This window comes from Crocodylus porosus, unplaced genomic scaffold (genome assembly GCF_001723895.1).
Source record: "Crocodylus porosus isolate Cpor-Errol unplaced genomic scaffold, CroPor_comp1, whole genome shotgun sequence".
Classification (NCBI taxonomy): Eukaryota; Metazoa; Chordata; order Crocodylia; family Crocodylidae; genus Crocodylus; species Crocodylus porosus.
The window spans coordinates 10561333-10583456 of record NW_017728951.1 but is presented as its reverse complement, the minus strand read 5'-3'; the positions used below and the strand labels follow the sequence as shown (position 1 = coordinate 10583456).

General features: G+C 41.6%; 2 protein-coding genes across 2 annotated transcripts in view; both read left to right on the top strand.

Moving 5' to 3' along the window:
- LOC109323795 (deleted in malignant brain tumors 1 protein-like) overlaps nt 1-22124 on the top strand; it is a 189414-nt gene that overhangs the window by 46795 nt on the left and 120495 nt on the right. Inside the window, 3 exon segments of the mRNA XM_019555460.1 lie at nt 8495-8886; nt 9054-9322; nt 21686-22017. Coding sequence (XP_019411005.1) covers nt 8495-8886; nt 9054-9322; nt 21686-22017 — 993 coding nt within the window.
- LOC109324223 (deleted in malignant brain tumors 1 protein-like) lies at nt 8484-11436 on the top strand. The gene is made up of 2 exons (XM_019556171.1): nt 8484-8886; nt 9054-11436. Exons 1-2 carry the CDS (start codon nt 8561-8563, stop codon nt 9337-9339), a joined length of 612 nt encoding a protein of 203 aa, XP_019411716.1. The 5' UTR covers nt 8484-8560; the 3' UTR covers nt 9340-11436.

Here is a 22124-nt window from a genome sequence, read left to right as displayed (position 1 = left end):
AAATGTTATTGCCCAAAACTTATTCAGTAGTGAATTCAGCTACGTAAATCAATGATAAATGTAAAGAGTTGGATACCACTTCTAGATGACTATTTATATATTATTTTCTGCCAGCAGAAACAACAGTATTGACAAGGTCAGCTATATCCACCACCACACTGGGGTTTACTTCATCAAGTAAGTGGTCAATCCTTGGCTGTGGGGTAAATTCAGTGGATGGATTAGATCAAAACAAAAGAAAACGGACACCTGATGTTTGCCTGAACTGCAAATCGAACCCCAGTACCGTCAGCAATGTTATGCCATTAACATTTGCTGTTTTCACATATTGCTATTCATGTCTTTATTTTGGGCAAGAAAGTAAAGGAAGAAGAACTGCTACATGATCTATAGAGCATCAGTCCGTAACTAACCATTTTACACTTTCTTTTTGTCCCTCAGTTATGTAATTTGGGCCTAGAATATAGCAAGGTAGAAGCTTCATCTGGAAGAATTTCTAATATTATAAAAGCCTTAGTCTGTCTGTCTGTCTGTCTGTCCATAACACTTTATTCACACACTGATTGGTTGTCTGAAACAACCAATCAGAATGCTCCAAGAGCATTCCAGACAGGAGGCAGCGGTGGCCCTGGTCCCTGGAGGTGGCACCGTTGGCCTCCCCCTCCCCGCACCGGCCCTGCTTCCTGGAGGTGGCTGGGGTGCTGGCCGAGGGGGATGGAGGGGACGATGGACACTCTACTGCTCCTGTCCCACTGCTGCCACTGGGCCTTGAGAGCAGCCGGGGGAAGAGGGTTGTACATGGATGGACGCACACCGGCAGCACCATGGGGTGCTGGGCAGCTGCTGCAGCCATCGCGTGCAAGCTTCAAGCTTTCCCCCCGTCACGTGCACACCTGGGAGGTAGTGGCACCACAGGGTGGGGCAGCGGGTGGCTGGGGGCGTGCACAGAGCCAGATGGCAGGGTGGGCACACAGGGCCAGAGGCACAATGGTGGCAGCACGGGCCAGTGGGTGGAGGCACCCTGTCTCTGCCAGCCCCCCAACCCCCTGTCATTCTTGATGGGCAAGTGGCTAGTACATAATAAATGGATAAAGTGGGAAATAGTTTTTATTTGACTAATAACTTTTTTTCATTAACAGCTAAAGTAGCAACTACATCGGAACATCCTGTAAATCGTAAGTTTCATAACATTTAGGTATTTGGGCTCCTCATTTTGTTCTTTTTAGTTATTTTGTCATTTTGTTGACTGTTGCAGGAAGGTTTTAAGCTGATTTTACTGCTTTCTTCCAAGTCTGTGGAGCCCCTTCATCAGTGAATCATTACTCTTCCATGCAGTGTCTTTTGTAACAATTTTAACTTCTGGAACTTTTAGAAAAATTGAATCTTGGGTCAGTAGCTGAATTTTGAAATGGAAAAGGACTCTGCAAAGGGTTGGGGGGTTTTCTTCAGCATCTTGCTGGAAAAAGAATCAAGCATTATTTCAGATTGAGTTGAATTAACTGTTTCAATCAACCTGAGGTGAAATGTTTATTTTAAGGTTTCTTACTTTTTTAAAAAAAGATCACGGTAGGTAAATTCTTAGATTAAAGTTTGTTTTAAAATGAAAAAGTTTATTCTTTTTCAAAATGTAAAAAAAATTGTGTTTCTTTTTCCCAATTCTTCCCCCCTCTCTACCTCCTCTTTCCTGGTACTTTAATGATTTGACATGCATTTGCTAATAATTTAAGTAGGCATTTTTGGCAGAAAATAATTTTGCCTGAAAAATTGCACGAAGCTCTAACACCCCCTTTCTTCTAACGGTTTATACATGACTGTTGTCCTGTTTGGATTTTAAGGTCAACTATGGAGTTAATGTCCCTACATATTACATCTAGGTTGCCCATACATTACAACTTGTTAGTTCTAGCATTACAGTCAGCTGTACAGAGCTTACAAAATGCAAACTGGAATGGCTTGTGGCCAAGCCAGATGGCTAATGGGCTCTGCAAGAAACATAGATGTGCAGGGGAAACATGTAAGTGGAGTTTTGAATGTGTAAATCTGAGTGAGCTAAAGGCCATTAGGAAGGAGCCAAGAGCATAGCTGGATATTTCCTTAGCAAATAGGAACACAACCTGATTAGGTAGATTCTCTTGGACCAAACTTTCCAGAGTCTTTTTGTGTATTTGTCCATCACATAAAACAAAATAAACATTCAGCCACAGGTTGAAATGTATCTGAAAGACTTGTTGATGGACAAATTAGTCATTGCTGGGAACCTTTCTTGCACCAAATACATTTTGTTTTTTATGGAGTTGATTTATACACACAGGTGCACATTCTTTTTCTGATTGTGCAAACTTGCATGCACTCTTGTCCCAAAAATCAGGTGTCCCAAAAGTCAGCTCTCCAAAATTGGACTGCATGTCATAAGCAGCGAAACTGATTTCTGCACTGGAATAGAAGCATAGGAGTGCTGTAATGGATGCTGGGACTTTTGTCCTCTCTATGGCTGTAGAGAGGGAAGTCCAACCTGCGGTGTCACAGTTTTAACCATTTTACAGCCACTGCTGAATTGGCAGTACCTTTTGGCTGAGCAGCCAAAAGCTGCTGCCTTTTCAGCAGCGGTTAGGAGAGCGTTAAAAACTTTGGCTGCACAGTGATAACCCAAATTCAGCCGTAACTCTGGAAAAATAATTTTATTCTTCATTCTGCCGTCCCAAAAACAAGGTATGTGTTTTATATGGGGGCAGGTGGCATGTGAGAAAATATGGTAAGTGCATCATCCACTCTTATTCTACTTGCTTCATGCAGAATCAATGGCAACTCCTCTGAAGAGAGCATCTGGGAATTTTCTTGATATAATTCTATTCAGCTAATGTCAAGCCACCCTAACTCATGCCATACCACCCAGCCTTGCCCCTGCTGTACACAGTAACAGGAGATGGTGTCAGCTGGAGAAAGAAGAACTGAAAAGCAATGTTTACTAGCAGTTCTCAACCATAATGCTATATATTCTGGCATATAAGATAAATCAGTATATGGTAAGCCTCTGAGAGAGGATAAAAATATGATGAAAAGATTTCAACATAAATTGGATTATATTTCATGAATATTTGTACAGCAATCCTTGCCTGCCTGCCTTCCTTCCTTTTAAATTATTTTTTCCTGGAAAAATCTGTGTCTTATACACCAGGCAATACGGTAGCAGTTTCTACAATTTAGTGAAAGTTAAAGCAGCCCTTAGGTGGCTGTAACTTAAGCCAAGGCATGGGTTGATTGGTACCTTTCCCCCATCAAAAGCCTTAGATCTTATTCTAGATGCCTGGATATCTGCACAGGATTAAAAAGAAATGGCATTTTAAATAGTACTGTGCATTTTCTCTTCCAGAAACTCCCATCTCTTGTGGTGGCTTCCTTACCAGGTCTTCTGGGTCATTCTCTAGTCCTTCCTATCCTGGAAACTATTCACAAAATATACAATGTGTGTGGAGAATAGAAATACAGGACAATTGCTACATAAGACTCACCTTTCAAGACCTTAAGTAAGTAAATTGTTAAGCATTTAACACAAACTTGCCATCTTATAATTAATATGCATTTGTTTATATTTTGATTGCCCTTTCACAGAAAAGTCTCCCATTTTAATTTATTTCCTTAAACTATTTAAAGAAATGCCAGATCTTCCAATGTTTATAATTATGTTTATATTTAATTTCATTCTAGCCTATCAAACAAATAGAGAGGAAGGGTGCCAATCTGGTAGCAGTGTTGCAATTACTATCATATTAAAGTTTCCCTTACTCCTGGCATGGCTGGAAATTAGAATGCTTAATCACAGAAGCCACATACCACATCAAGTTCAAAGGGTGGGAAGCAGGATGTAATGTTTATTAGCTGCTCTATAATTACTATTTCATGTGTCTTTCGTACCTTTTGTTAACCAAAAGAAATGCGTCTAAATTACTATGATGTAGCTTTTATTAGCCATAGGATAGAATAAATACTCAAAGCAGGTATCTGTTGATCAGATGATACACAGTATGTACATCCTCCTCCATTTAACTTGGTATATTTTGCTCATCTGTCCACATCCAAAAATTATAGACCTGGACCTGCTTTATGACATGCGTTTAATTTCATTTTCCAAGGAATAGAACAGCCATAGCTACTATGGATCCATTTATGTACAATAAGTGCCCTTCCTTTTAACACAGTACATTTTGTTTGTTGGTTTAAATTCTCTGGACTCTCTCCTACAAGTAATCTATGAGATAATTCAGACACTAAAAATTAGATACATATTTGTTATCTCATGACTGCTGTAGTCAGGCCCTATGTTCATACCTGAAGCCACCTCACCATGTGGAATTGGCAAGAAGGATCGCTATACAGTTTGAACCCTTGATGGTAGATGAAATTAAGCTAACAGAAGTAAAAAGATTTTCAGAATAATCAAACAGAGGAGGAATAGCTCACAGGGGGAGAAACACAGTTCTAACAATGCTAAAAAGCATTGTTTTAGATTCTGGCAAAAAATGTTGAATCTGTACTTTTCTGGTTTTAAAGCAGCTAATGGGATGGATTCACTTTATAGACCTACACATTGTGGATGGTGGTGGAGATGTTAAACAACTAGTACATGTTAATTTACTGTAGCAATGATCTGGCAGGTTTTTGTCACTGAATCCAAACCTGGTCTACATAGAGGGGAAAACACCAACTCAGTACAAGAAGGCACTAGTCTGTGAATAAGCTTAAACTCCATTACTTGGGTGCATCTACATGTGCCCTTTACTGTGGAGTTGATTAATTAGCTCCATAGTAAGCAGGGGCGACACGTAGGGGTGCACACGGGTGCACGTGCACCCCCTGAGCATGGCAGTGCACCCCCTGCAAGAAGGCAGTGCCTGCGGGTGGTCTGCGGGACCGCTGTTAATGTCTGCGGATGGTCTGTGATTCCTGCTAGCCGCTGCTGACACTGCTGGTGGCTGTGGCTAGGAGCCAACCCTTGGTTGGCACTTGCTACCTTTCCCCTGCCACTTACTGGCAGCGTCTGTAGGAGATCCCCCACTTACTGCCACCACGCTCCCACCACCGCTGTGCTCCCCCAGCTGCTGGGGGCACGTGCCGTTCATGACAGTAAGGCATCACAGTCTACACATGTGCCAGCATTAGGGCTCAGTAAATTAATTAACTCCATCATAGGATAGTACTGTCAGTATTATCCTATGGCCGAGTAAAATACTCTGCTGAAACACAGGTGTAGGTGATGACAGGGGCTGGCTGGGGCATGAGGGTGCTAAAGTGCGGGGGCTGCCTGCTGCCTACCTCTGTACTGTAGGGCTCATGCCCCAGCCAGCCTCTCTGACACCTGATGCTATCACCTCGAGCCTGGGCCTGACCCCCTGGGCCTCATGTCAGCCTGGGCCTGCTCTACCCTGCCTCCCAGTGCTGCAGTCCAGGGTGCACATGTAAACACTGAGCCCAGCAGCAGCTGACTGTCGCAAACTAAGCCAGAGTTTTTCATCACGCTAATAGCATGCGTAGATGCACACCTGGTTTTAAAATAACTTCTGTTTATGGTCCTTTAGGCTCTATGGCTATCAGTCCAATACTTTCCAAAATAACAAATTCACTTTAAAAAGGATGGCTTGGAAAGTAAGAGTATCTACATATACCCTTTTAACCTGTGTAAGCATTCTTCCCCAATTCTCTCTGTGAGTCTCCATTACTGTGATTATGCAAAAGAGATCATAATGGCAGATCTGGGAGGGGAAATTTACTGCAGATGTGCATTAGTTCATCAAACCGTTTGCTTACCCCAAGTATTGCTACCAGACAGAAGTGTCTCCTATGATGCAAATAAGGGAGTACAGTGTTCAAGAGTTTGGATTCCCACTGAAATCAGTGGGAGTGATTTAGCTAAAGCTCCATTTCACCATTTTGAAAATGTAAAGTGTTGTATAACCTTGACACTATTTTATAGTAACATGATAATTTCAATCCACAGTCTAGGAGATTCATATAATTGTCTCTCTGACTACATCGAAGTCTATGATGGTCCTCTATATACATCACCTCTACTTGGGAAGATTTGTGATGGCTCAGATTACTCATTTACATCAACTTCAAATACAATGACTGTTCTGTTTTCAAGTGTTTCTGATTACTCTGCGGGCAGATTCAGCGCTTACTATTACTCTGTTCCAGAAAACAACAATGATACAGGTAGGCTTACCTAAACCATTGCAATTGGCCTGTAAAATCCTGATTGTGTGCCTTTGAATTCAGTGAACAGTTTTCTATTTAACAGACATTAGATCAAGCTGTAAGTCATGGATTAATCGCATAATAATGTTTGGTGCATATTTCATGTTAAAAGTATTTATTTTTTCTTCTCTCTCTGTCAGCATTGACATGTTCTGGAGAATATATGCATGCATTTGTTAACAGAACCTATCTCCTATCATTGGGCTACCAAGCATGGGATGTTCATATGAATGACACCTCCTGTGTGCCAAGGTATACAGAAAACTATATTATATTCAATATACCACTGGATGGATGTGGGACAGTGAAAGAGGTAAGAAATGGTTTATTCATATGTCACATCTGTGTACAGTGATATCTTTCACTGGACACAGTAATTTAAAATTAGCTTTGGACAAAAATCATTATATTTTAGATTCATCAAAACTCAGAAGACTATACTTCAGATTTGGAAATAATGTTTAAGTGTTCTAAATTAGAGGTCAGCAACCTATGGCCCAGGGACTGGATCCGGCCTACAAAGCCATTAGATTCAGCCTGTGGACCAACCCTCCAGGATTGCCCTGGAGCCTCCAGGAATTAGATATAAATCTCCAGGAGACTGCTGAGAGTCACCTGAGAGATAAATGATAGGACATTCATTCAAATAAATATTAAATGTTGAATCCGATTTATACAGTATTCCAGTGGGCTTTCAAAATGTAATAGTAATGTGCATTTGCCTTCCTGATGTAACGTCTACACATTGTAATCTATAACAAATACATACGCAAGTATATAGGCACATTTGTGCAGTGTGTCGTGGACACACTGGTGTTCTGGAAACCTCCCTTGATAGATTCAAAGAGAGTTGGCAAACCCAGGACCAAAGGTGGCAGTGATTTTAGTGGTATTCAGTGGTATGGGGCTTCAGCAACTTTCATCAGGAGCAGTCTTCACCCACCCTATCACCAAGAGATATTGGGTTTCACTCATGCCATAGCTGGTTCACAGGGAGAAACAGGAATGGCTGGATCTTAGCACCAGCCTGCCTTGGACTTCAGACAGATCATTCTGGCACACCACAGCAAATAATGTTCGAAATGAAGTAAGGGGTATAGGTTGAAGTAATGTTCCTTCTTCGTTCGAGTTGGTGTGCCTGTTTGTTTTGTATCACTGGTGCCTTACTAGATCAAGATTTTTTAAAAATCTGTTACATCAGAGGGACATTAAATCCTGTCACTTCTTATTTATCACGGATGACTTTTGGTCATGGAAATGTGCACGGTTCAACAGCCTTTGACATCTTGGTCACCAGGATGAATGCTGCTATCCACCTGGATGCTAGTGTCAGGGGGGAAGGGGAACCTGGTAAAAATGAGAATCCAATTCCTTTGTCTTTTAGGAGGAAATGGTTATCTTTTAATACCAGCTTCTGTGAAAGCTGTATACATTCTTCTGTTCGTTTTCAAATGTGGTGACAACCTGCCAGTAGCAGTCCAAGAGGGTAGTAATCTACTCTCACTCCTAAAAGTGGTCCTTCTCAGGGATCATGGTGGTAGATCACTGTGTGAAAGCAGCTTTCAGTCTGTAGAGCTCTGTATCTCATAAACCTACTGAAGAACGTGAAAAATAATCAAAACCAGTGCTCGGCTATAATGCCTGCTAAACCACAAAATTGATATTAACCATGAAGTCAAACTTCCTATTCTCCTGGAACCTAGGAGGCATTGAAAAGACAGAACCTATTTTGAAAAGGATAATAAAAAGTCAGATTCAGTTGCCTACTTTACTACTACGCCATTTTCTGAACTTTCAGTTCTGACACAACCATTGTGGCATTAATTTGAAAATTTTGTTTGTTAGAAAATGACATACCTTATATGTCATACCTAATATCACCTAAATGATATCCCAGATTACTCATCTGAAAAACGTTGATGGGGGAAAACATGACTTACCTCTACTTTTTCAGCATGAAATATTACTTTGGGTACAACTGTTTCCTGGCAGAATTTCTTTCTTTTTCCAAAGACCATAAACATCAACAGAGAAACAAAACAAAAAAAATATGGATATATTTTTAAAGAACTAAAAATTAAAAATTGTTAAATGATAAATAATATTTAAAGGGTGTGAGTTGGAAAATTGATTTTTTTTAAGTGAAATTGACTTGATATCTTTATCTAAATCAATTATGTTAACTATAATATATTGACAAAATACATGCCTAACTTTTACTTTATTCTCTTTTATATTTTAGCAAGGAATAAATAACACTATCACCTACTCCAATGTAATCAGTGCATCATTGTCTGGTAACATTATCATGAGGGAAAAAGGCTTTCAGTTTCATATTACCTGCATAATGAATCAGAACACAGTGTCAGAAATAAAATATGTTGCCAAAGATGCTATTTACATACAAGAAACCCAGTATGGCAAATTTGACGTGAACATTTCATTTTTTGAGTCGTCATATTTCTTGAAACAAGTTAATACTTCACCATACTACGTTAACCTAAATCAGGATTTGTTTCTTCAAGCAACTCTCTATAGTTCTGATCCAAATCTGGTGATATTTATAGACACGTGTGTGGCATCTCCATATCCTGATAACTTCAGAAATCTGACTTACGATTTAATCAAGAGTGGGTAAGGACTTCTAGTCTTAAATGAGAAAAAAAGCTTAAAACATCTTTCATTTTGTTTTATACTACTGATCAAGAACATGATTTGCATTGCAGAAATATTACTCTGATTGCTTCCTTTCTACGGTTCATGGAGGAATTTTGATTTGTTTTGTCTTTTCTTTCTGTTAGTTGCCCAATAGATCCCACCTACAACACATACTACTCGCCAAGCAGCAACATTGTTCGTTTCAAATTTAATGCCTTCAAGTTTCTGAACAGACATTCTGAAGTTTACTTGCAGTGCAAGATGGTTGTATGCACCGAAAATGATCCTTCTTCTCGATGCTACCAGGGATGTCTTGCTAGATACAAGAGGGATACAAGTTCCTATCAGAAAAAAATGGATGTCATTGTGGGGCCAGTTCAACTTCAAAGAAAAACAGAGGACACCAAACTGGGTAACTTATTCTTATGAACAGCTACATATAACTTTAAGTATAACTTTGCCATATCATTTTTAACTCTCATTTTTCTATATGTCAAGTTCTTTACCTTTTTGCATTGCTATTTGTGCTATACCTTCCACAAGATATTAACCTCCTGGCTATTACTCCCAGCTAGGATACTCTCGCAGCTAATGCAATTTACACTAAACTAGCACATAAAATGTATTAATATAACATGCATTAATCAATTGCCTATTTATTTCACATTTATTTGGTCAGGTTACTCTTATCCTAAAGTTATATTTTTACCTATAAATCTCAGCATGCTATCCAATTTGCACTTCCCGGGTATTTTGACAATAACTGTATGACACCAAATCAAATAAACTGCATTTCTCATTTGCAGGTTCAGACAACAGCATGCTTCTGGGAACACAGAATATCCATGGCCCATTTTTTGTTGCCACTTTGTTTTTGGCACTAACTGTGTTGGTTCTTACTGGGATCCTTTTGAGAAGTAAACTGAAAGGAAGAAATAAGCATCAGCTGCTGTGAGGAACAGTACCACAAACCATTGCTTCAGGTTACTCTGTCTTATTCTTTAAAATCCTCAGGCTAAAACCAGACATTTTTGTTGTGGCATCATCTGTACCAGCGTGTGTCCCAGAACAACTAATCTGATTAGCCAAAACAAATGTCACCGTTTTCCCACAGGGTTAGGGATCTGTTTCTCCCAGGGCTTCAGGCGCTTGGCCTGGGGCACAGCAGTCTGAAACACGTGCCCTGGAAATCTTCCTGCAGAGGGATTCCTGGGGTTCGCAGGATCAGGTCCCTAAAGTGCCTGTCCTGGGTTGCCTTCTCTCTCCTCCCACAAACTAACAGACCTCAGCCACAAAAAAGCAGCACAACTGTTACCACAAATTGCCACAACCACAAATGTGAAGACTTGAGGGGTGACAAAGGGCATTGATGTCTCTTTGCTTGGGTTTTGTGCTGCTGTAAATATTTTATGGCAGCACAAAGTCTATATCAGTGATTTAAAAGGAGAGTACTTGTCTTTCAAAGTACCTGTAATAAATAAAACTCCTGCAATAAATACTAAGATCCTGCTATAGTTTGCAGACATACAGTTCACAAAATAATTTGCACACACTTAAATCGGACTGAAGAATCAAATGATTCATAAGGTACAGGTGCTGGGTACAAAAGTATACATGCATCAGTTGCTTTGGCTGCAACTTGCTTTTGACTAACAAGCAAATGTTTAAGTTTTGAAGTGGGTAGATGTACAGCTTGGAGATATGTATATAACAACTTGATTGATGTAGGATTTGGTGAGCACTTATTGTATGTCTAGTGAATGTCTTGTTAGTGAACCAAAAATACAAAGGCATCATTCTAAGCCTGTTCATTAACACGCTGGAAAGTGTTTAGAAATAATGATGGATCAGCAACACAGCAGATTAGGTTGACTCAGATTTTATTACATAACATGAATGTATGCTACCTATTTACTTAGAGACACAAGGAACCTGGTACTGGTCCACAAATCCCTAGGGATGTCCAACCTACCAGGCCGCATTGGTCACTTCAGAACTTCTCTGATTCTTTGTTAGAACAGATAATAATATCTTTCCTCTACTTTCTTTTCCCCATGTGTATTAGCTCCTACTTTCCGTCTCATCTCTCTTCCCATTTTATGCATATTTTCTACCAGATGAAACTAGATTTTTCTAGCTGTGTGACCATTTGTATTTTTTCCTCCACTATTATTATATGCTTCCATGCAGCTTCTTAGGTGTGCAGAGTCCTGCTAGCGCCAAGCTATGAATGACCTGATGATGTAATCACCAGTGAAAATTTGTATGAAATGTATGTTTTGTTTCTGGTTGAAATGCAAATCTGAAATCTATTAAAATCCTAAAACGCTGTCAATGCAGTATGCACGCTATTTTATAAAGGAGTCCTTTAAAGCAAAGAGCAAAAAAAAAGTCCTTAAATATTGGCATATGAACTTTAAAAGGAAATCAGTTATAAGTATTATATAATTTTAATTAATAGGAACTTGTAGCTAGTTTTCTACCAGTCCCCATCTGTGGGTACCATAGGCAGTGGAAGGCCAAGGCTAACAGGGCTTACCACTGCCAAACACGGCTACACTGCTCCAGCGCCACCTCCACATGCTCCTCCGCAACAGCCCTGCAGGAGGGGGAGGGGCAGGGGTCAAGCAGGTGCCCCCTGCACTGTCCCCACACTCCCAGCCCCCCCAAATAATATTTCCTCCTGCCACTTATGGTGGGCACATCATGAAGTACACAAGCATTTTAATAATTAAGACTATAATAAAAATAGGTGCAGCCCTGAGTTTGCCAATTTACTTCTGATGGAGCAAAACCAGTCTCATGAATACAGTTTACTCTATTGCCCCCACTTTGTGATTGTTGAAATTCCATTGCTCACCCTCCGTGACACTATTCATGGCATGTACATGTTTGCAGGAGAGATCTAAAACTGACAGCTCTATTATGGAAACTTTCCCATTTACAAGCTTATAAAGTGCATAATAACAAAGGTCCAGTTCCCTGACGTGTTTAGTTAAGAACTCTGAAGAGAAGCATTCTTCCATGTAATGTCTGTATCATCTGCCCTAATATTTTATATGTAAATTTCTTTGGGGCTTATCATAAAAATATAGCATCTAGTTTTGTGCACTGTTCACCGTGAAAAACTTTCAGAAGTCCTAATGTTACTAGGTGAATCAACACTGGTGGTGAGTAACATTGATTCCTAGGTGAATAACACTGGTAAATTAAATCTGCTGTTCTCTAATACAAGATGGTTATACTGCATATTGGAAGGGATAATAGGTTGATATACACAACACTGGCCTCACAGAGCATTGGATTTTTAGATTAACAATAAACATTCAGAGAAAAGACCAAATATCACCAGGGACCAAGCAATGAAAGCATGTGCCCCATGTGCTTAAAAGAAAGTGATCTGAGACATAAGAAGACTTTCATCCATTAACAGCCCGGTACCATTTAGCACAGAGAAGGGATACAGAGGGAAGAGTCTTATTTGGCCTTTCTTACAACGTGTAAACAAGGGTAAATGAAATGGTGGTTCCTTTGTTATGAACGTTACTTATCAGGTTACCTATCAGGTGACATTTAAACATCAACATTCATACAGAAAGACATTTTTTATGCAATGCATAAGTGACTTGTAGACCCTCAAAGATCAGAATGCAAATTAACTACTTATACAGAAAAGGAGTTAAGAACATGCTACTATGTTGTTCTTTCTGTATCTGGACTTCAGCAAGGCTTTTGACAAGATCCCACATGACTCTCTAATAAACAGCTGGAGAAATATGGGCTGAATCAAACCACTACAAGGTGGATAGATAACTGTTTCAATAGCTCTAAGCAAAAGATGCTTATTATAGGCACCCCCGCTTAACGCTGTTCCGCCTAGTGCCATTTTGCTATAACACTCGTTTCAGATTGATACCTGATTTCACTTCGTGCTCAGTGAGTTTTGTTATACTGCTCGCGGTTGCCATCTTGGGTAATTAAAAACCCTTGTGGTTGCCATCTTGGATCATCAAGTACCTTTGGTTTCACTTAACGCTTGTTTTGCTTAACACTTGGTTTTTCAGAAACCAATTTAGAGCACTACACGGGGTTGCCTGTAATGGCTCTGTGTCAAAATGGCAGAAAGTTCCAAGTGGAGCCCCACAGGGGTCTGTCCCGGGCCCGGTGCTGTTCAACGTGTTTATTAACAGTTTGGATGCTGGCATAGAAAGCTTCTTGAGCAAGTTTGAGGATGACATGAAACTGGGAAGGATAGTGAACATGGAGGATGTAAGAGTAATTCAGAAAGATCTTGACAGATTAGAAAGTCGGGCTAGAGCTACTGGAATGAAGTTCAATATGGACAAATGCAAGGTGTTCCACCTCTGGAGGAATAATCAAAAACATGAAATGGGGGACACCTGGCTGAATGGCAGTGCTATGGAAAAGGACTTGGAAGTCTTGGTAGGTCACAGGCTCAATATGAGTCTGCAGCATAAGGCAGCCACACAAAATGCAAATGTGGTTTTGGGCTACATCAATAGAAGCATAAGGTGCAAGACAAGGGAGGCGATAGCACCTCTCTACACAGCATTGGTTAGGTGGGATGTGTATCATATCATAGATGCTTATCAGCAAGCAAACAGGGGCAGCAAACAGAGCAGTTTGCAAGCAATTCACTGGGAGTGAGAGGAGGAAGGGGAAGAAGAAAAGGAGCCAACCACCAGGTACCAGATCCTTCTTTGAGAAGGTAAGTGAGCCAGAGCTGTCTGTGTTTGGCTTGCTCAATGTTTCTTTCGGTGGGTTGTGGGTTTGGTCTTGTGCTCTGAGCAGCTGGGAATGCTGCTAGCTGGGTGATTACTACCTGTGTCTAACAAAAGCCATTACAAGAGGGTGGAGCCAGTCTAGGCCCAGGAGGTTATAAAAGGAAACTCCCCCAGTGACCAAGATAAGTAAAAGTGTGTGTGTGAGAGATTGATCATAAACAGTCATAGGGCTCTTAAAACAGTTCTTCTACATTGATATCTTACAGGAAATAGAAGATAAAAAACCTAGTAGCCAGATAACCTTGATTTGAATGCTACTGTTAAATGCTGGATATCCACATTACTCAGACAGTGTATCTGAAATCATCTCCATTTCTCTCTAATACTTCAAAGAGTATACGGAAGGCATAGCTATGCACACTATCTCACGAAATATGAACTCACTAAAACTTGTAGATTACACTGGGCGCATCTACATGTGTCCCTGTGGTGCCTTGGTTACTGTGCTGTCTGTTAGTACTTCCTTTTGGTCCAACACCTTGCTCAAAGCAGGACCATCCCCAACTAGACCATTCCAGTGACAAAGCCCTGGCTCAGATGATCTAGTTGGGGATGGTCCTGCTTTGAGCAAGGGGTTGGACTATATGACCTTCTGAGGGCCATTAAAAACCTCCAAGGTTGGAGAATCCATACCCTCTCTGGGTACCCTGTGCCAATGTTTTTTACTACCCTCCTCGTGAAAGAGTTTTTCCTGATATCTGACTTTAACTCCTTTGCTTCAACTTGAGACCATTGCTTCTTGTCCTGTCATCTGCCACCACTGAAAGCAGTTTAGCTCCATCCTCTTCATAATCACCCTTCCGGTGGTTGAAGGCTGCTTTGGCAGGTTCAAGCCCCAGGGGTGGCACTGATGCCCCCTGGTGTCTGTGTGGCTCCTGTCTAGCTCAGTCTTTACTGTAGCCCTCCTTTGGTTGCTTGCCCACCACACCTTGGTCTTACTGAAGATTAAGTAAGGGAGGCTGTCCACAGAGTGAGCCTTAGTCCATTCATGTCACTACCTGGTACCTCCCAGACCACACTATTCTCAATTTAGTCCTTAAGTTCAATAGGCCCCCTTGGCCTACCCATGCCTCAACAGGGCACCTGCAGCCTTATGGGATTATTGTGTAGCTCCATCCTTCCATACACCACAACCCATGCCTTGTGGGTATTGTTGTACAATCTTTAAAGGGGTCTTAGTTTTATCGGCCTCCTCCCCTTATACTCTCTCTCTGGGTCTTCTTGCCGCACCCCACAATATTGGACCAGGCTTCTAGGCTCCAGCCTCCCTGACTGCAGGTCCCTAACCCTATCAGTTTCCTGGGCCCTCGCCCCAAACTTCGGCCAGTTGAGATCTAGGTTCCCCTGCTCTGGTAGATCCCAGTTGTGGTCCCTCCTTGACCTTTAGGCCCTCCTTGACCCTGACCCCACTCTCAGGCCAGTTGAGCCCTCCAGGCTCCCTGACTCAACTTTCCCCCTGGACTTGGTCTCCAGCAGTGGCCCCTCCTACATGCTTGGCCCCTCCTGGGCCTTGTCCCTGCTCTAGGCCAGTTGGGATCACCAGGGGCCCTGGTCCTGGCAATCTCTGTTGATAGTCTTTCCCCTGGGGTTGTGGACCCTCAGGTCCCACTAACAGCCCCTCCTGTGCTACTGGCTCTCTGAGTAGGCCTTGAGCTGACCCCAAACAAGCTCCAGGTTACACTACTTGTGCAACTTCAATAAAAAGCACCTTAGCCCTGTGGCAGACACCCAACTCCTCTCTCAGTTTAACATAAATAAAAGCATAATGAAGCCTTTCCCCCTTCCCCAGGTAACTTTCCCCAGCTCCCTAACCATTTTCGCTACCTTCCACTGGACTATCTCCAATTTATCCACATCCTTTCTGTAATGGAGGGCGCAAAACTCGACATAGTACTCCAGAGGTGGCCTCACCAGTATGGAATAGAGGGGAATCTGTTGGCAATCCACTTCCTTCAATCTGTTGGCAATGCTCTTACTAATGCAGCCCAGTGTGCCATTAGCCTTCTTGGCAACAAAGCCTCACTGTTGGCTAATATTCAGCTTATTGTCCACTGTAACCCCCAGATCCTTTTCTACAGAACTGTTCTGTATATGTGTTGTGCAAAGCACTTAAGTTGCACTCTTCAATAGGTCACACAGTAAACAGGCTTCCTTTGTTTGATGGATTTCCCAATGAAATCTGTTACTAAGGGAGAGAAGCAAGCTGTTATACGCCAACAGTGTAAAAATCAATCTAAATGTCACATGCAATGCTTCCTCTTGAGAAAGCAAAATTTAACTAAAAAATTAAATATGAACTTAATCATTTAAAACTTCTACTTTGCTGTTTTGTAAACCATAGACTAGACATTTGCTATTTTGCCCCCTTGTATTATTAAAGTCTTATTATTTTCAAAGCAGGTATATTTGCTTCATGCCAGGAGGGGGTCCAGAAGTGTAAATCCCAAGTGCAAATTGGTGTCTTTCCTTGGCCTGGATGTAGGTACAGGAATCCTTGAGGAGAATTTAAAGTGTCAATAAGGCTTTAAAGAAGTCAGGGATGAAGTCAGGAAGGCCACAGCACAATTAGAGTTGCAGCTAGCAAGGGATGTGAAGGGTAACAAGAAGGGCTTCTACAAGTATGTCGGTATCAAGAGGTAGATCAGGGAAAGGGTGGATCCCTTACTGAATGGAGGAGGCAACCTAGTGACAGAGGATGCAAAAAAAGGATAACGTACTCAATGCCTTTTTCACGTCAGTCTTCACAGGCAAGGTCAGCTTTCAGACTACTGCACTGGGCAACACAGTTTGGGGAGGAAGTGAGCACTCTCAGTGGTGACAGAACAGGTTAGGGACTACTTAGAAAAAGTGGACATATACAAGTCCATGGGGCCACATAGGATGCACCCGAGGGTGCAGAGGGAGCTGGCTGATGTGATTGCAGAGCCCCTGACCATCATCATTGAAAACTCATGGTGATCAGGAGAGGTCCTGGATGATTGGAAAAGGGCCTGAATGCCCTTATAGTGCCCATATTTAAGAAGAGGAAAAAAGGAGGATCCAGGGAATCACAGATCAGTGGGCCTCACCTCAGTCCTTGGAAAAATCATTGAGCAGATCCTCAAGAAAGCCATTTTGAAACACTTGGAGGATAAAATGGTGATTAGGAACAGTCAGCATGGATTCACCAGGGGCAAGTCATGCCTGACCAACCTGATTGCCTTTTATGATGAGATGACTGGCTCTGTGGATGTGGGGAGACTGGTGGATGTGGCATACCTTGATTTTAGCAACACTTTTGATATGGCCTCCCACAGTATTCTCCCAGGCAAGCTAAGGAAGTATGGGCTGGATGAATAGAACTCGGCTGATTTAGTCTAGAGAAGAGGAGCCTGAGAGGGGACTTAATAGCAGCCTGTGACTCCCTGAAGGGGGGTTCAAAAGAGGATGGAGCTAGACTGTTCTCGGTGGTGACAGATGAGAGAACAAGGAGCAATGGTCTCAAGTTGCAGCAAGGGAAGTTTAGGTTAGATATTAGGAAGAATTTTCTCACTAGAAGGGTAGTAAAACACTGGAATAGGTTACTCAGAGAGGTGGTGGAAGCTCCATCCTTGGAGGTTTTCAAAACCCAGCTAGACAAAAAATGTTGGCTTGGATGATCTAGTTGGCGATGGTCCTGCTTTGAGCAGGGGGTTGGACTAGATGACTTCCTGAGGTCCCTCCCAACCCTGATTTTCTATGATTCTATGCGAGGTCTTCAGCCTCAAGTCTCTCATCAGAATTTGAACTGAGTAGCTTGGGTGGTTTCAAGTGGGTCCCGTGAATCCTTTTGTTAAGTGCCCAACTCTACCCCAGTATTATGTAGGGGAGCCTGGACATCTGACTCAACATTATTAATTGCATTAGGTGACAGAGCGGCCAAGAGTTAAGTGTTACAACTGAAGCCTAAGCCCACTTGTTAACCTAACTCTGAATGCCTCTTCAAAGCTAATGATCATGCTCAGCCCTCATGAAGGCAAAATGTGAGTTGAAAATGTTGGCAATGGATCAGCAGATGAGCTCCACATATTGCAGTATACAGCCTTCAGTGCTCCTTCCAGAAATGGCCTGCTGAATTAGAAAGGGAAAAGTGTCTGTGCTTGCACAGAAGACAGTACTAGCAGGCATCACCCAGTAGACTTTTTAGACAGTGGGCCAGTTCTCAGCTAGTGTAAATAGGTGCAACTTCATTTAAGGGCCTTGTTACATGTTGCACTCTGATCTGCTCAGTTGTTGATTGGTGTTAGTGCTAGCTTGAGTTTGGAGTAGTCACACCTTAAAGCTAGGCCAGCCGCAGCCAGCAAGGCCAGCCATACCTGGTCATGCATCCAAAGGTGCATCTCAAACTGTTCCAGAGAGGTGATCCTCCCCCTCTATGTGACATTGGTCAGGCCACAGTTGGAGTACTGCGTCCACTACTGGGTGCCACACTTCAAGAGGGACGTGGCCAGCCTGGAGAGGGTTCAGAGGAGGGCCACCTGCTTGGTGAGAGGCCCTATGAGGAGAGACTGAGGAACCTGAACCTGTTCAGCCTCAGCAAGAGGAGGCTGAGGGGGGACCTGGTGGCTGCCTACAAACTCATCAGGGGAGATCAGCAGCAAATAAGAAGAGCCCTTTTCTCCCCAGCACCACCTGGGGTGACAAGGAACAATGGTAATAAGCTGATAGAGAATAGTTTTAAGGTAGAGCTCAGAAGGCAATATTTTACAGTTAGGGTGGCCAAAATCTGGAACCAGCTTCCCAGGGAAGTGGTCCTCGCCCGTACCTTGGGCAAATTCAAGAAGAGGTTGGATGATCACCTTTCTGGGGTCTTCTGAACCCAGCATTCATTCCTGCCTGTGGCAGGGGGTCAGGCTAGATGATCTGTTCAGGTCCCTCCTGACCCTAGCTACTATGAAACTATGAAACTAAGAACCTTTTCGAACTGTCATTCATCTGCACAGCTGTGACTTACCACTAGAGGGCTGGTGAGCACATGTCTGATTAGATGTTAGGGCTGTGGGTTGCCACTACAGGCCTGGTGAACCAGAACAGGCTTCTAGCCCTGCTCAAGAGGGGTGGGATGTGAAAGAGGGGTTGGGGGTGGATGGGAACATGAAGCTGGGAGGCAGAAAGTTAATGGGATGGAGGTAGGTAATGAAATGGGAGGTGGAAAGGAAATGAGGGTGGGGGGAGGATGGTGAAATGAAGGCAGTCAGCCACTGAAGGATAAAGCAAAAAGAAGAAAAAAAATTAAAAAGAAATAAAAAGGGTGTAAATTGAAGAGGGTCTCATGTTTTAATAACTCTTGTAGATGTATCAAGTTCCCGTTGATGTTTGTGGCTGCTCTTTGGGTACTGAAGGGAAGGTATAATTCTGTTTCCATTGAGGAGGAAATCTTTTTTGTTAAAGAAAATAAATAAGAATACAAAAAGATGGAGCTGTTGTGAACACACCTTTGCCAGAGAATGATAAGCATGTTTTTTTTAAATGAAAGAGCTTCTGTTGTGTGGAGCCGGTATGTTAGAAATGGAAGATCAAGTTGCAAACCACTCCGCTTCATTATCTATCTGCATATAAATTCTGAACCAAGTTTTCATTAATATTACAAGAAACCTCATCAAAATGAGTTCCATGCAGATTTGTATTTGGATACTGCTGTCACATGGAGGATATCTACATGGGTCAGGTACTGTATATAAAAATTATCCATTTCCCTCTCTTATCTTTTCCGTTCCCCAAAAGCTGCTGGAGACAGGTGCTAAACCTATCGATATCAGTAGGAGTCTTTTTAAATGTTAATGGGCTCTGGATCTGGCCTTCAGGACTCAAGAAATGAATTCATCAACCAAATACAAAACAAAGAGCTAAAATCTGTCTGGGCTTGCAAAAGAGCTTGAAGGGCAGAGTGATCAGGTAGCTTGTTGTCCAGCAGAGCACTTACACAGGAACAGGGCAGGATACAGATTTTTTACTCTCATTAGCACTAGCCTGGGAGCCCAGCTAAGTGCAGGAGAGGCTCCATGAATCTAAGGGAACAGTGCCGGTGAGTTTGGACTCATGGGCAATCTCCCAGCTCTCCAGTATTTGTATTACTGAATGTAGAGCATGCTATTGTTTTTTTGTAGGAAACCGGCTGTTTGCAGATTGTGCTTGACCCTGCTGAGCTAATTCCCTGTTCAGAACCTCTCCCCTCTGTTGCTCATTCTTTTCCTCATCAGCGTACTAAATTAAGAATTGCAGCCTTGAGGCTATTAAGCTAATTAAATGCTATCTAACTGCTTCTCTTCAAAGTCCATCAAAATTCTCATTTAGTATTTAGCTTCTTGTTTTGTGTTCATAGCTCCTCTGATATGCCTGACTGTGGCAGAATCTAGCCCTAACTCATAGATTATACCTCTTTTTTTTAAGCGCACAATCTGTCTTTTCTCAACAAAACCTGATCTTAACTAATAAGCTTCAGTACATCAGGTATATTTTGATATTGTCAAAAAAGATATGTGGGTAAGTCTTATGGCAATACATCCAGCTTATATTGACTGAACCTCTAAAGAAAAGACTATGAGGACTGCCAAAGTTGCTTTGAGATTTTTATTATTTTGTAGGAAACATCATGGATGGAACAAGTAGACTCGGTAAGAGACCACTATTATTAACGTGCCATAGAAATGTAATTAGAAAATATGTACTTGAAGACTTGAAGAAGCTGCAATGTTATTTTTCTGTAATATTGTGTCTTTATTCTAGTATGAAGTGTCTGGTTTAGCTTAAGTTTCACACAGAAACCTACTCAACAACCAATGAAGGAATACATTCTTATTTTACATTGGCAAATTGTAATGAGTTCATTTTACAGGTCGCTTACACATATAAAGAGAAAAAAATGCTGATTAAGTAAACAAATACGTCTTTTGGGTTTCAGAAAGGTTTTTTTAGTGGAAAATATCCAAAACTTATTCTTGAGAGAGAGGTGATTGAAACTTTTATTCATTCAGCAGAGCTGCCTAAAATGTGAATTAATTTTTTTTTACTTTTTAACAGGTTTGATGAGCTCGAGGTCATGTAATAATTACTGCATTTATATTTAGTTAATTTTACTGTAAAACTGGTTTTTAAAACCATAAATAATTCACTGGTCTGTAGTATTTTTATGTAAGACTTGGCATATAGAAGGAGTGATATTTACCATTATGGTGGTATGTTGCATAGTGAATTTAAGGACCATAGTTGAGGTCTTTGCTCATTGAAAAGTAGAATTTAGCTGAATATTCAAACATTTAAGACATTCCCTCTCCCCGCTACAAGTTCCCATTCCATACTCTGATCCTTTGCTCTCCCCTCCCAACTTCTCTTCCTGTTCTGTGGTAAGAGTCACCTTTTGTTCTTTAGTTATACAACTTCTAGCACAATGAGATCCTTGTTTGTGACTAGGGTTCTTGTTTGTGACTAGGGTTGCTATGGTAATGCAATCAAACATCTGGGATGCAGAGGATTCTTCACCAATGGGTAGATTCTTTCTGTTATTCATGGTCTGCCCTCATTCCAATGCTCATGACAGCCTGAAGCACATCCCACATTTCCACCACTCCTTCACCACTGTCCCATTACTTCCTACAGCAACATTAGGCCCTCGCTACTATTCCTTTTACATTTTTAGTGTATTTTAGCTTCCTTAATTAGAGCCCCAGACAGCCCTAATCAGAAAAATACATACATGCATATATGAGTCCCATTTAGGATTTTGGTTTTATATAAATATAAATCCATTGATTTCATTGGCGCTACTCTCCATACTCTGAATGAACTTTAACTTGGTAAAATAGAAAATTTTAAGGTGGCCAAGGAACCAATCTGGACCAAATTTTACTTACCAAGCTATTCTTAATGCTCACTCAGTTATTTTGAAAAGCTACTGGCATTGAGAACGCAACCATGTTTTCTAATTTGAGGTCATGTGATTTTATTATTCAAAGGGGAGTTGTTGAGACTCGTGAATGGAGGGAACAGATGTGAGGGTCGTGTTGAAATTTCTTACAATGGAATGTGGGGAACAATTTGTGATGATTCCTGGGACACAAATGATGCAGAAGTCGTATGTAGCGAGCTTGGATGTGGACAGGCCATTTCAGCACCAGGAGAGGCTCATTTTGGTGAAGGCTCAGGTACAATTCTCCTGGACGAAGTGCAGTGCACAGGGAAAGAAGCCTACCTCTGGCAGTGCTTTCACAATGGGTGGTCCGTACATAACTGCTTTCATCATGAAGATGCTGGTGTCATCTGTGCAGGTACATTGTAATGTATTTATGTCTGCAGGGTAATAACATGCTACAAATATATTAAAGTTTAAATTTTTATAGTTTCATAGTTTCTAGGGTCGGAAGGGACCTGAGCAGATCATCTAGTCCGACCCCC